The sequence below is a fragment of the Nyctibius grandis genome, chromosome Z (assembly GCF_013368605.1).
Source record: "Nyctibius grandis isolate bNycGra1 chromosome Z, bNycGra1.pri, whole genome shotgun sequence".
NCBI lineage: Eukaryota > Metazoa > Chordata > Aves > Nyctibiiformes > Nyctibiidae > Nyctibius > Nyctibius grandis.
This window is the reverse complement of record NC_090695.1, coordinates 70807397-70822662: the sequence shown is the minus strand read 5'-3', so window position 1 is coordinate 70822662 and position 15266 is coordinate 70807397. Positions and strand designations below refer to the sequence as shown.

Below are 15266 nucleotides of genomic sequence, written 5' to 3'. Positions count from 1 at the left end.
GCCAAAATTCTTTGCCTTCTATCAAAATGAAAAGACCAGTAAGTTGAAGACTGGACCCTTTGCTTTACAAGTGGCAGATTCAAGTTCATTGCAAGCGATAGATTCAAGTTTATATCAATTTCCAAAAGATTGGGGGTAGAACAGTGCAATTTAACCGCTATTTGATATTCATCCCCACCATAGAACTCCACTGAATGCCAGCATACATTGCTGATGCAGCAAGAATGCAACAGCTTTGAAATTCAACAGGCTTCAAAATCTAGTTGCAGAAGCCAGGGCTTCCTTCCCTTCCCTATCTACTGGCATCCTAGTCACTTCAAAAGGCTTCAAGGTGGCCGTGTAACAGGACCGGTTGTCATCTTTACACAGATTTCTACAAAACACATTCAGGGCATCTTCCAGGTGACTGCCTGAATACCTTTCTTGAACATGATTGCTACAAACATGGCAGAGAAAAAGAAAGATTTGGAACAAAGAATGTGCTGCTAAATGAAAACCTGACAGTTTAAAACAGAATTTGCAGATACTGCAGCATGGGTCATTAAAAGAGAGGAAATAAGGATAAATCAGCATGTGTAAAGTGACAAGGAAGTGAAAGATACAGAAGTTTCAAACTATGTGTTAGCCATGTAACAGAGCTAGTCTATGCTTCTGTTCCGCTCTCTGTCTCCCACAAGTTCTTTCCAGTGCCGTGCCTTTCTACTATTACCTCAGTCGTAGCCGGGAGCTTTGAAATGCTGATAAAAATGAGGGGGCCAGACTCTTCTCAGTGGTGTCCAGCGACAGGACAAGGGGCAATGGGCACAAGCTGAAACACGGGAAGTTGCATCTGAATATGAGGAGGAACTTCTTTACTTTGAGGGTGACAGAGCAGTGGAACAGGCTGCCCAGGGAGGTTGTGGAGTCTCCTTCTCTGGCGATATTCAAAACCCGCCTGGACGCGACCCTGTGCAACGTGCTCTAGGGGAATCTGCTTTGGCAGGGGGTCAGACTAGATGATCTCCAGAGGTCCCTTCCAGCTCTTAACCATTCTGTGATTCTGTGAAAATAATAAAAACTTCCAGTGGAACAATCTGAATTCAAAGCTCTAATCGAGTATTTTAAAAGCAGGATTTAACAAAAGGCCCAACAAGAAGTTCTCAAATATTAGTAATTCATATATGTATTTAACTATTTCCCCCTTCCACAAAATCCAAGTCAGACATATATTACTCAGTGTTGCAAAACAGAAAAAGGAAGCAGAGAACCCTGGGCAGTTAACCTTAAATTATGACAGTAACAAACAATTGAAATAAATCCCCTTTATCTGCAACATAAATATGCATAAAGTACTGTTCATGTAGTGCTTACAGAAATAATTTTTCCCTTGGTCTCATCTCAGAAGCAAGAACAGAAAACAGAATGAACAAGCAAAATAAAAATCTAAGGAAAGCTCGAGATGGAAAAGTATCTCATAGGTTCCCCAAGCCTTCACTTAACCTGTGGTCTAGTTTAGGAACCAAATGATGTATGTTGTTTTGGGGAGGCAGAAAAGGAGCTTAAGTGTTATGTCACATGGTCTGATTCTCCTGATGCAGGCATAAAAATCTCAAATCTCATTTGCAAGGTAGAAACCCCCCCACGGCCCCCGCTTTGTTTTTGCCAGATATACCTATGACCAAAAAAGAGAGGGGGCACCTAAAATAATTTTCTAGAACAGGAAGATATTTTGCTGATTTGGGGAAAGGTGATTCAGAGTCAAGCTCTGTCATCCAGAAAGTAAAACAATCTAACTGAAAGTATATTCAGAACAAAGTTCTATTAGTAGCTTCAAAATTCAATGATGAAAATAAATGCTGTTGCAAGCAATTTTCTTATCCTATAAGAGAACAATATTTCCCATATCTGGAGATGGAATGCCAAAAGGTTTTAGGGCATTTTCCATAGAATACCACATTTTTGATGCTATGAAAATGGTAGAAGCAGACAAGGGAGAAAAGAAGACTGGAATATTAACGGCTGTTAGCATATATATTTTTTTTAAAAACTAATGTATGGCATTTTCACTAGTATTACTACAGTAACTTGAAAGATCATGGGAGGACCAATGCCAATATAGAGAATTGCAAAAAATCTCATACTAGTTTCCTTTAAACTTTTCCCTATTTCAGCTGGAAAAAAAACCCCCACATTCCCTAATGACGTAAGTTCTGTTATTAAATGATTCTTACGATTCAAGAAGGCCAAAGCAGAAGACAATTCAAGGACTCTATATGAACAAAATGTAAGCTATTATTCTGCTTCTAAAAGCAAAGAAACAGCATTAAATGAACTTCTGTTTTGCTGTTGTCAAATGTCAAAGGTGCCAAGGAACGTCACCACCAGAAAGGTTTTCAGCCAAAAGTCTTTTGGCTATGTCCTCACTGAGGAACTTAAGAATTAAAAATCAAAATTTAAGGAAAGTAGAACTGGACACTCTGTATTTTTACTGGGTAGAATAAAATGGACATATATCTTTTTAACTACGCCTTGCATTTTCCTTTTGGCATTCAGACATTCATTTTCATTCTTCCTAGTTTTGCTTGAACTAAATAGGCCTGATGTTGCATCTCTAATTTTCTCAGCATTAAAAGACCACAAAGTTCTGAACAGTTTATTTAGATTAAGCCGTTTACCTCTTAAAATTTCAGGCGGATTCTCTCTCCATTGATGTCACAACTTTATGAAAAAGCATCTTTATGGCACAAAAAGCCTGATTTGGATTTATTTCAGTAACAATCAAGAACAAGACACACCTTTAGAAAAAAATACTAATATAAACCACAAACTTCTAAACTTCTCCAAACACACTTTAAAAAAAGTTCTCATTTGCATTCAGCAATAGCTGTTTCTCTCATCTCTGTTGTTCTAAAATGAGAGATGCAGGCTGTGTAACACGCCCTTCTTGAATGCTAAAAAGTCTCAGCAGCAAAAAAACTTAGTGATACCAGTTAAATTTGTGAGGTTTGTTTCTGCTTCAATTGAAGTCCATCAACTTGATCCACTCAATGTATTTTATGCCACTGTAACTTGTGGTCTAAGCCCTGCACATCTTACACTAAGGCTGATCCACTAGTTGCTCCATGAGGATGAAAACTGCATTCAAACACTGAAGTCAATATGATCCTATGCAGCAGTGAAACTGCATGAAACAACCATTAGACCAATGGCCTGAGTTCTTAGGAGTTCAGATCTACAGGCAGAGAGAAAAGAGACAGGCCAGCAAGGGTAAGGACAAAAGCTCACTGTTTGTCTGTGCTCCCTTTCACACATACAGAAGCCTGACGAAGCTGCAGTTTTCCATCCAGGTCAGCTTAACAGTCCCTGTTTAGCTCACCACAGTATCTAGAATCCACATCTGGGTTCCTACCATGACATCTCAGTTATACCCCCCCTCCCCTACACAGAGACAGAATATTCACAAGCCTCTTCTTTCAGTTGAGGCTATGCTAAATGCATAATACGTAAGCTCAGACAGAGCCAGTCCACTGCTCAAGGTTTCTCACAAACCACAACAGGCAACCAAGATTTATTTTCCCCTGTTCGTGTTGTATTCTGTGAAGAACACAGAAAAAAAGACAGTAGCTAAGCTGCTTCCTAAATGAAATTTAAAAAGCCTTCCATACTGACCAAAGGTGCAGGATTGAGGAAGCTTTTTCCACTCCGTTGTTCAGGAGCCATCCTGCAGGTACTCCTACTCTTCTTAGTAATACTAAACCCTGCTGTAGGCCACCTACTGCACTGCAGAATTTGGGCCACCCAAATCCTGTTGCATCCCAGCACTGTGACAGAACAGCCCTCCAAATGCTGTGCTGCCGCTGTGCCCTTAGCTCTGATCTGAACAGACTCTGCAAGGGAGAGAAGAGTGTTTCATCCGTCCTAGATACGAAGGCTTCAGTTAATACTTGCTGCCAGCACAGTGCTATTTTTGATTTGTGAGCAGTATCCAGCCGTGACCATCCAACTCAAAAAACAGGGAATAAAATTGCAACTGGTTTGGTTTAGCCAGTGGATCTACTTCAGTCCAACGCTGGCTACTGTCTGGAGCACAGGGTACAGAAAATGGAGGAGCCATGTTCCCTTAATTTTCTTGCAGTTTGTTAACAGATTTTGAAGGATGCTGGAAAAGTCAAATGTATTTTTCTGATTATGTTTTCTCCTCCCTGAATCTTTATCTCTTTCCAATTCTTGAATGGTAATCACACAAACTCCGCTTGCTCTTTACACTCTTACTTCCCCTTTAAACCATGGTGAATGGAGGCATGGATTCAGATTTTCAATGACACGTCGCAGTGCTGAGCTTTCTGGCAAGCTTCTACCCATAAAATGGCTCTTGCTACTGCATGCCAGGCGTTTTATTGTACGTATACTAGCTTACACTGGTAGATATCATCAGATATAATTCTGATGGCAATTACAAAACATACAGACTTCCCTGGTATTACGATGTTACAGAATATCTGAGATCCAGTCCTTCTATGAACTTCTGTGTCAACTAGAACCTCTCTCCCCCTTGATATCCTGCCTATAAAACACTCTCTCAGCCTGTTCTGACTATAAATGCTTTGGGGCAGGAATTGTCCTTTAGAACACGCTCTGCTCTGTGTATAGAGCAAGACCTCTAGCCTCCACTCCCTTTTGCTGAGGAAAAGGGCTGAAGCAATGTGCAGGAGAGTTGGTCAAGAATCCCTGTGCCACAAAAACAGTTTCAGAGCTTCACTTTCAAATCAGTTTCAAATGATGTGGTTATAAGCATGACTGTAAGGAGAACAGTGGTATGTAAAGCATAATTCAGTGGTTACATGAAAAATGGTGGCCCATACCCCTCAAAGGACAGTTTTCTGCAATTCAGAAAGGTTCCTGGAGCGATCTGACGTATACTACAGGTCACACAACAGCAGAAATTTGAGAGAGGGGTTTATCCCCCTTGACTGCAAATTCAGGACTGAGTTTGTAAATTCATCCAATCTACAAAGGAGAAGAGCTTGCACATCATCTTTCTAACACCTTGTTTCTACAAACTAAGAATCACACAATACATAGCAACTAAAAGGAAATAGTCTTGTGACAGTACCCACTTTATGCATTCATTTGACAGTCTGAAGATTCTTAAAGCATACAAACATGTTTAAAAACAGCAAAAACTCTCAGTAATAAAACAAACAGGTTATACAGACCTTGCCATAAGGAGTATTAACATATTTTTCTGTTCTTCCTTCCAAGATATCCGGATCATCCAGGCCAGTTCCACCAATAATTCCAATCTTACACAGAAAAGTACATATTAGTCTTCTCGAGACTGCACTCCATTTAACAGCATGTCTGAAAAACTAACTAGGCAACTACAAAATGTATTTTCTACTTGAGACAGGGTTAGACTACAGATCAACAAAACATAATATGCTCAGCACAGTTTCCCAGAAATTTCAAACGACTGATTTTAAACAACTGTATTTAACTTGCCGATTTCTTACACTATGATTCTCCTCTTTCAAGACACCAAATTTAAAAAGCTATGGAAAATGCACAAAGATGTGCCAATTCATCATTTATTCCCAATTAAAAAAATGAAGGGTGTTATTTGGGAATGCCTTTAATGAGTGAGAAATACCTGTGTAAAGCATATTGTAACAAAGGCTTCTTGTTTACATGGGAAAAAAGTCCTATACATAACCACCATACTAAATACCGGGTATTACTGTATAGTATTATACATACAAATCATTGAAAAATTTTTTTTTTTTTTTTTCAAAAACTTAGAAAGTTTTTGTGGTGACTTGCCAAGATCTAAGAACTTCCCTTTTTTTGAAAGTAGTCTCTGTACAGCTTCTGAAAAGGGGGACAGCTCAACAGCATCTTCACAAGTGAAATAAAAAGAATCTGCTGACAATTTCACACAGAATCAGTCAGGTTGGAAGAGACCTCTGGGATCATCGAGTCCAACCATTGCCCTGACACCACCATGCCAACTAGACCATGGCACTAAGTGCCATGTCCAGTCTTTTCTTAAACACATCCAGAGATGGTGACTCCACCACCTCCCTGGGCAGCCCATTCCAATGGCTAATAACCCTTTCTGAAAAGAAATTCTTCCTAATGTCCAACCTGAACCTCCCCTGGCGAAGCTTGGGGCTGTGTCCTCTTGTCCTATCGCTAGTTGCTGGGGAGAAGAGGCCAACTCCCACTTCACTACAACCTCCCTTCAGGTAGTTGTAGACTGCAATAAGGTCACCTCGGAGCCTCCTCTTCTCCAGGCTAAACAACCCCAGCTCCCTCAGCCATTCCTCGTAGGTCAGACCCTCCAGACCCTTCACCAGCTTGGTCGCCCTCCTCTGGACTCGTTCCAACACCTCAACATCTTTCTTGAAGTGCAGGGCCCAAAACTGGACACAGTATTCACCTGCTGTGAGCACTGCTGGGTTTCTTCACAATTAGGTCATCTGGTACCTAAGAAGGTTTAAGTGCTCATTCAAACTTGCCTGCAGCTGGGTCACTAACTGTCTCCTGTGTAGATGAACTAGTGTCAAGTTTTATTCAACTCACAACCCTTCCTTAAGTAGAAACTTAACAGACTCCTTCTACATTTTTATGAAGTCTTTTCAAGTACTTTTTCCCCAAATTTTTATGAAATTGACTATCAGTTTGTCTCCGTTTAGCCCACATCCAGGGCTAAACAACAACCAGCTGTTCTATCACCCAATGACCCCTCCCCAGCCAAGAAAGAGAACTGGGAAAAGCAAAGGAGACGCATGGGTTCAAATGGAAACAGACTTAATAAGAAAGCCAGTATCAATACTAATGCTAATATAGAACACACATGGCCCTGATCACCGTGGAAACCCACATACCACGGCTGGCCACGAACTAAAACAAAGTGTCTTACCACTTTTGTTCCCACCGTATCAGGTGCTGCAGTCTTCTCAAAAACGCAGCTTTTCTGAACTGAGAATTGATTCTATCCCAGTGAAACCAGGACACAGTTTCAAAGCACAGTGGAAAGGGAAAAGAGAGAGCAAAACAAAGGGCCACCTAAATAAAATATATTTTATTTCCTTAGGAAATCAGGCTAAAAGCTCTATGTTGCATTTTGATACAACTTGTAGTGAAGAAGCACGAAGTGACTCACAGTTACTACTTATCTGTCATGTTTTAGTAATCACCGATTTCTTGTTCTTGCTCATCTGTTCTAGTTCTTTTGTAAAAAAGGGGAAAGAAAAATAAGGTCATTTGAAATATCTGTTCTCACTGAGACTAAATTCACCTGTGATTTCACACTCCAGCTAAAGTAAAACGCATCTGAATTTTCTTGTTTCTAGTTTATCATTGGAAAGTATCTTGTTTTTGTCTTTCTAGGGATAATTCCATTTTCAATCAAGTCAAGCTTTCTCTTGAGTTCAGAACACTTCCAGCTCTTTAGATGGAATGGGTACTATTAGGTCCTTCACAAGCTCAAGCTTAGTTACGGTATTTAAAAATAATGTCACTATTTATCACACACAGAGAAAATGCTACCGCTTTTTTTTTTCTCCAATGCAACCCGTTGTTGCAAAGTTTGTCTCACTTTTAAGTTGAAGAATTCGTATCATGGCTGAGTTGCTTATTATGGAAAAAAAAATTTGGAACCATTCAGGCATGACTTATTACTGCATGGTTCCACCATTTTTTATTATTTTTAAAGACAGAAAATTTCTCAAGTAAAGCCTCCAGACTTCAGCACCCCCCTTCTACCACACACACTCAACTGCCTCTTACTTTAGCTTTTTCTTAACTTTAACATTCATAGAGACCTAATTTGTTCAATCACTACATTAGTTGGCTCATCAAGCACTTTGTTTCAACAAGCAGAGGCTTTGTGGTCTTCGTTACACATCAAATACTTCTCTGAGAAAGCTCTTCACATCAGATGGTGTAAACACTGATGGCTGAAGTGGTTTTAACAGATCTCATATTTCCTTTTGCTACCCTCCTGTGGAGCACAAGGAGTAGTGCAAAGGAAAATACCAGTAAAAATCAACAAACTCCAACCCTGAACATACTCAAGCATTAGGGAAGACCTCGGTCATTGTTTGTAATACTGATGGGTCTGTTCCCACGTTACTCATGTTGCTTATTTATCACAAACGTTCATATTGTTCGATTGCTCATGAAAATCCTGAAAACTACATAAATTTTAGGATGGATAATTTTTTGCCTTAAGAATCATGCAAGAAGTGTGCAACAGGAGCAATCATAAAAGTCAAAATCAACAAAAGACCACCTTTGACATTGTTCATGCACGCATTCAGTAAACATGGAAGATTACTACATTAACAGAAGCCAGGATTAAAATGGCGCTTTTTTTTTTTAAATCTAGGAAAAAAATGGTTCCTTCAATAACTTAACTAGTTTTAGTTTAATATAATGCTTGTTTTATTAGTGCCCTACGAATTAACGTTCAGAATATTCAAAAAGGAATGCTTATCTGCCTGAAATTTTATGTCTGGCAAAGTGAAAGTTGTTGGGACTGAAATGGTGCAATGCTGGAGATACCAGCTACATGAAATAAGTTATTTTCAAACTGCAATGCTTTAAGGTCCTTATGAACACAGATCCAGCACAGTAACTGACCATTCCTGTACCAGAAAGCAGCACACCTGACCTGTGGCAGCACAGAGCTCGGTCTGTTCATGGCGGCATAGGCCTGGTGAGGTTGCTTTCAGGTTTGCTCTGGGGCTCCCTACTCTTGCTGCTGCAGCGGCATCAGTATGTGCTCGTGCTGCACAGTTCAGTTCCAGAGCAGGCTTTTACACCAATGGCCATGCTGTCAGAAATGGCAGCAGCGCATTGAGCTGGCAAAATATTCACAGCTTCCAGGGTGGAGAACCCACAGCACAGAAGAGCTAGACGACCTTGAATTTGCTTTTACCTTCTTCCTCCCCGCAAATCACTTCAGCAGCAGTTTGGTCAACCTTCAAGCCACCTTAGGCAACACTGGCTAGAGAAATGCTGGGCTCACTATAATTCACAGGAGAGCTACTACAGTGGAAGGAAAGTTAGGCCAGCAGAGATTTGTTGAAGCAGCTGCTTCTTCAACCATGTAACACCAACTTGGAACTGGCAGCTCCAACTCTAAATTTAACTTTACCTCTCTGCAAGAGAATGATTTTTCCTCCAGTTTACATAATCTCCAGGAATATCATCTGCTTCTGGGGGCTGAAGATCTGATTCTATATTCAATTCTGCTTTACAGACCTTCTAGTGAATTATCAAAAGGAATGCAGCTCCTCTAGGCTCAGTGGGGAGACACCCTGCGAAGGGAGCTGAGGTCTATTTCCACCTAGCAGCCCAGAAATTGAAAGCAAGGAATGGCAGAGAGGAGTTGACTCAGGGAGAGAAGTCTCACCCTTCCTCAAAAGGCAGAGACAGTCACATCTAGGAGTGACCTCAAGAATGGAAAGATGCAAGACTGTATGCTTGATTCCAGACTTTGCATCCTACAAAGGGACACAAAGGACATAAGCTGTAAAAATTAATGGAGGCTGTAGCTAAGGTTATCTCAAATTAAATCTAAAGTAAAATCATATTGCAGCGGAATGAAACATTAAGTATTGTACTACGGTACAGCCCATCTCAAACATTGGGATGAAGAGCAACAAAAGCAAAACCTGAAAAAAAGTTATCACATCAGTAACTACAAAATCAAAAGCATTTCTCTGGGGAAGTCCAAATAAAGATGACACTTAAGTGCGTGCCTTTCTTCACCTGCTGTTTGGTGAAATTCCTTGAATCGGTTCAAGCACAAGACACAGAATTATCAGTGCAGTAACAGCCTACACTTGTCTATCTGAAGGTCTCAAACATTAGCACATGTTAAGCGTTGTCATGATCAGCTGAGTCTTTGTGACAACTAACAACCAACGAATACATCTGTATTCCTTTCTTCTGTTTTGAGGATAACGAGAGGCGGAAGAGAATGGCATTAAAAAGACTTTCACCTAAAAGTGAACAAGCTGCACACAATTTACAGTTAAATGAATAAACCTGCTGTGTCTGTAAAATAAAGGCATCTTAAAACTGGTTCCTACACACCAAAAGAACAGTGAGAGTTACTTCACCTCAGAACACTAATTCATCTTTGGTCAAAACACAAAACCCGAGCTTCAGCCTAACTGGCCTGCTCATCCCTGATGCAGGCCGTCACCTTTTGGAGCCATTTTTTGAACACACAGGGCAGAGAAGTCTCAGGCAAAACTTTTGTACCGGCGCACTCCTGCTGCAGCTCGGGGATCTGTGCACCCCGCGGCGGCTACACACCCGCCTTGGTCCGTCTCACTGGGAAACCCGGCACGCCGCCGCCGGCTCGGAAACCCTGAGCAGCAGAGGCCTCCGCCTTCCATTTAAAGGAAAAAGAAATAATAATAATAAAAAAAATTCGTCTCTTCCGGGACGGCCGCGGGAGAGCCAGCGGGGACGGCCCGGGCCGCCCGCCGGGGCAGGGCCGCCGCCTACGGCAGCGCCTGAGGCGCGGGGAGCGCCGTGCGGGGGCTGCTCGCCCAGCGGCCGACAGGCCCCACACGGGCGAGGCGGCGGCCCGGCGCGGGCACTCGGCCCGGCGCCGCCCGCCGTAGCGGCCCCTCTCCCGCCTAGCACCGCTGAGGGCCGCCGTGCTCGCGGGCCCGCTCCCGGCGGGCGGGCGGGGCGGTGGGGAGGCGGGAAGAGAGTGGGGAATGTGGAAGGACACGGCGGGCGAGAGGCAGCGCCTCCGCCCACGCACTCGCAGCGCCAGGAGGGCAGCGGCGTGGCCTGCGCCCTCCCGCTCCCGCTCCGCACGCCCGCAGCCGGCCCGGGAGCGGGGAGAAGGCGACAGGCGGGGAGGGGTTGAGGGCGGCGGTGGGCGGCACCGCCTCCCGCCGCCACCGTCGCCTCTTCCCAGCCCATGGTGGCGCGGACCCGCGCTTACCTTCACGGCCGCGGCGGCGGCGGCCATATTGGCGGGAAGGGCGGGGCGGCACCGCTGGCAGCCTGCCGGGGCCGCGCGCCGCCTGTGGCCCGGCCCCGCCCCGCCCCGCCCCGCCCCGCCCCGCCCCGCCCCGCCGGGCCGCCCCCCGCCCGGCCCCGCAGAGCGGGAATGGCGGGCCCGCGCGCCCTTCGCTAGGTGGCAGCGCGCGCCCGCGCTGAGGGGAGGCCGCGCCCGCCAGCGCAGCCGGCCGCCTCTGCCCTGGCACTTGCGGCCCGGCGTCTCCCCTGACACCTCCGGCCGCCTCTCCCCTGGCACCTGCGGCCCGGCCTAAGGAGACGCAGGGGAGGCCCAGCAGCCCCGCGGCGCGGCAGGTCCGTGCCTGCGGCCCGAGTGCAAGAGGCTGGCGGCGCCCGAGGACTCTGCTCCCCGGGCCTGAGCGACCGGTCTCCAGGTGTGAGCCCGATAGTAGCTACTTTGCCTAATGTTAGTCAGACAGCTGTAATTCTTCAGGAAACGGTTAGAGTGGAGTAAATCGGGTTTATCGTTATTTTGTGTCACAGCTACGACGTAACTGCTTTTTTCGCCCCCTTTTTTTTCCCCTAGGGTATCTCCTCTCCAGAGGTGGATATTGCCGTCCCATTATTTCTGAATATTTCTATTAATATGCTATTCCTACACATCAGCAGTGGCCTCATCAGAACATCTGCAGCATGCTATGATCGCTACCATCTGGTCCATAAGCCCTGAAATGTTACTACATCCTTGAAATGTGTCCTCAGTGAAAGTTTTAATACTTTTTTAAAAGCTTTCATCTTGGAAGTACTTTTATTAAGTCAATGAGAATGCTGCTATGTTTAAATACCTCTTGAAGTCGCAGCCAGAGTACTCATCCTGCTTTCTTTTTAATACTTCTGATCTGCGTGTTTACATGTGGCTCTCCAGGAGTCTTCACTGACTGTGTGTAAACGGAGCGATGCTGCAGCTGGTGGTATGTAAACACTTTTCTAAGTTATGGTGCAGTTCCAGAAAACAGTATTCCACAAATGCTGTGGTGTAATAGAAATAATTTGTCTACCTAGATGTGTAAGCATGTGCTAAAAATGCAAAGCATTGGCTCGGTCTCTCTGAAAACTAAATTTCAGATGGTCCATATTTCAGCCGGACCACCTACCATATTCCTGGAGACATTGTGGTTTATTTGGCTTCCCCACAAAATTCCTCAAATGACAACAGAGGGTGGAACTGAACAGCACCACAGAATCCCTGGAGCACCCTATAAAAGAGTGACATGAAGCAAAAAGTGCTGATTAGTCCTGGATTGCCAGAAATGGTAAAACAAGACCAAAATTTCAGCTCTAACCTATGTGGAATTCCTGTTTTATAGTATTTGTAACTGAGTGGAAGAGGTTTGTTTTGAATTAAAAAACAATTCATTTAGAGGTTTAATATGGTTTAAATTAAGGGTGGTCTTTTCAATATCCAAAAATGATTCCAAAAACAAATTGGAGCATGTTTTGGGGAAAAAAAAAGAGCTTTATTTTCTTTCTGAAGTACACATATATAGAAAGTACATATATTTAGCTCTCCAAGCTAAATATAGCTTATAATGCTATGAAAAGGTAAACACTATATCATTATATATTCATAATTACTGTTTTCCTATTTGTGGTATTTTGCTTGTTGCCACAAGTCCATACATTTACGCAGAACGTTTCTTTTATTGTAACATGATCTTACTTTTAGAAAAACATCCATACTTTTGATTTATTTCTGTATTTTATTACTATATATAGATATAAATATCAGATTTAAAGCTTTCAAAAATAACCAGTATCTTGTTAATTGTAAGTACTTATTTTTAAAAGTATTTGTCGTAGATTTTCTTTAAAGCAGCTTTATCTGTTGGAGAGACCTCAGCCATCCGGACATGCCATTCTCACCTGCCACTCAGTGCTACCTGTCTGTTAAAAAATGTCACATATCTGCTAGTAGATGCAGACTCAGATTCATCACTGAACATATGCCCTACATTTTATCACAGCTGAGAAATCTGCTGTGATCTGTGAGGCAGTTAATTGTGTACCAGAAAAAGGATATTCCTGATAACTTAAGGCAGTAGCAGCTAGTGCTGAACTTGTGTTCAGCTGGAATTTGCTCTCTCTGCAGCTTTAAACACTTCACCCTCTTGTCTTTAGTGTATGTTAGAGATCGTCATACACAGTTGGGATATTTGTCACAGAGGCTGAAGGTTTCTTACTGCAGTTCAAAATGTGAGACTATACTGATGAGAAATGGACTTTGGAAAATCATAGTTTAATAAAGGGAGAGAGAAGGACATGGGTGAAGTTGCATGTTAACTTCTTCAGTGTGGTGCAGTATAGCCGTAATACCATAATAAGACTGAAATTTACCCCATTTTTCTCACTCTAGGTTGGCCTTTCTATTGAAGGTATATGTTCTACTTTCAGTGCACAGAATCTTTTAGTGAATAATTTTTGGCAATTCCTTCTGTTTATTTCTACTACAATTTGTCTCCATTCAATTGCTTATAAAAAGCTGTGTCAGTTGTGTTGCAGTATTCATCTTTTACCACAAATATGTACAATCCGTTTGCTTTTCTTGGTCTATTTTTTGCTTCTTTTTGAATATGAGAGCTCACTTTGTTTGAATAGTGTGAAAATACTCACATTTGAACTCTGAGGGACTGTAAGGTAAAAGAGTCCTTTCTTACTTGCATTAAAAACTTGTGCTAGTTGTTCGTGCACAGGCTGTTCCCATTGGAGTTTGATACTGTAGCTGTCCAGAGAGGTATCAGCTTTCCAACTTCATGCTTATGGACTCTCTGTACTATATGTATTTTGTAGGAGTATTACTCTATAAAAAGCTCCATATATATCCAGGGTAAATCTGAACACAGAACAGCAAGCAGGAAAGCCTGCTCATGATGAATTGTTAATGACATAGATACTTCAAGAAATGTTGAGCTGGAAGCTCAAAAGAAGCTTCATTAGATGGTGTTTCTGCAGATGCCTAGCCTGAGCCACTTTTTGGCATATTCCAGACAGTGGGTGGACAGCTCAGAATCAGAAAAAGGAGTGGAAAAACTGTATTCTTGCAGACAAGCTAAGTACCTGTTCCAATTTAATACCATGCTCATTTCAACTTAGCAGTTACCTAGCAAGGAAAACCTGTATCAGTATGAAATTTTGCACTTCTTCAACTGAGCTCACTGTCTATCAACAACTAGTGAATTCACATGACTTACACCAGCTTATAACCTAGGTCAAGCCATACATGCATTTAAGCCTTCAGAATGATTTAACTGTTCAATAATAGATAAGAAGTAGTGCTTTGTGAAATAAACATTTTTAAATGCTTTCATTTCTGTAGATAATATGCTTTTGGTAATGCAATTTTGAATAGCTTAGAATTAAAATCCTGTTACAGGACTGAGAGATGGAATCCAGTTCAGTGACTATTCATCAGTAAACTAATCTAGAAATTCTTAATGCAGCATTTGTCCTTGTGAGTAGTCAGCTTTCTACAGCAGACATTTGAAATTGGAAGCAGGTAATCAAAAACCACCCCATCAAAAACACCATAATATTCAGGAAAGCATTGTGAACATGGATGTTCAGGATGAACATACACTATTAAAAAGACACAGGATTAATAGAGAGGTTGCAATTTCAGTTCACAATTCCATTTATGACGTTACAGAAAACCTTGAAATAAAATGATAGCTTTGTATTTTCCCAGAGGCTGCACTTTGTACTTCATATTCTAAGTGATGGAATGTAAATCCATTTATCTGAATAAAAATGAGTCATTTAGTGGATTTTCATTTCACTTTTTCAAAAACAAAATAAATGCACCATCACTTGGAGTCTCTCTGCTTTGATTTCTCAGTGTTTCAGGTGTCTGTGCTTCATGGGCAGTATTCCCTTGGCTTCAGTTAAAATAATGCGTAAGAACTAAAAGTCATTCACACCTTACACTACTCAAAAAATAAAGAAGAACCTTTAGATGAAAATAAGTAATTTGTACACCAGATTAAGGCCCTTCAAACTTAAATATAAAGTGTCATTTTTTTATGCCTTGCGAGAATTGTGATGAAAGTCCACATGTAGTCAGTACCTGAAAACCCTGTCCTTCTTAGAAGTACTGACTATTTAAGGTCCCCACAACTGCCTAATGGTTTTGTCCATATGCCTGACAGAGTAGTGAAATCTTGGCCAAATGAACTGAAACATTCTTGTTTGTGTAAGAAGCACTTTAATTACATAAATAATGTATTATTTAGTTAAAT

The 15266-nt window shown here is 42.1% G+C and overlaps 1 protein-coding gene across 2 annotated transcripts in view; it reads right to left on the bottom strand.

The window, feature by feature from the left end:
• MTAP (methylthioadenosine phosphorylase) overlaps positions 1–10999 on the bottom strand; it is a 39166-nt gene extending 28167 nt beyond the window's left edge. Inside the window, exons 1-2 of one of the 2 annotated variants that reach the window (XM_068423279.1) lie at positions 10958–10999; positions 5196–5282 (exon numbers count right to left, since the gene is read on the bottom strand). In XM_068423279.1, coding sequence (XP_068279380.1) covers positions 5196–5282; positions 10958–10984 — 114 coding nt within the window. In that variant the 5' untranslated portion in view covers positions 10985–10999. The remainder of the gene's footprint in view (positions 1–5195; positions 5283–10957) is intronic. The other variant, XM_068423280.1, reaches the window with a different exon arrangement.
• Positions 11000–15266: the final 4267 nt, after the last annotated feature.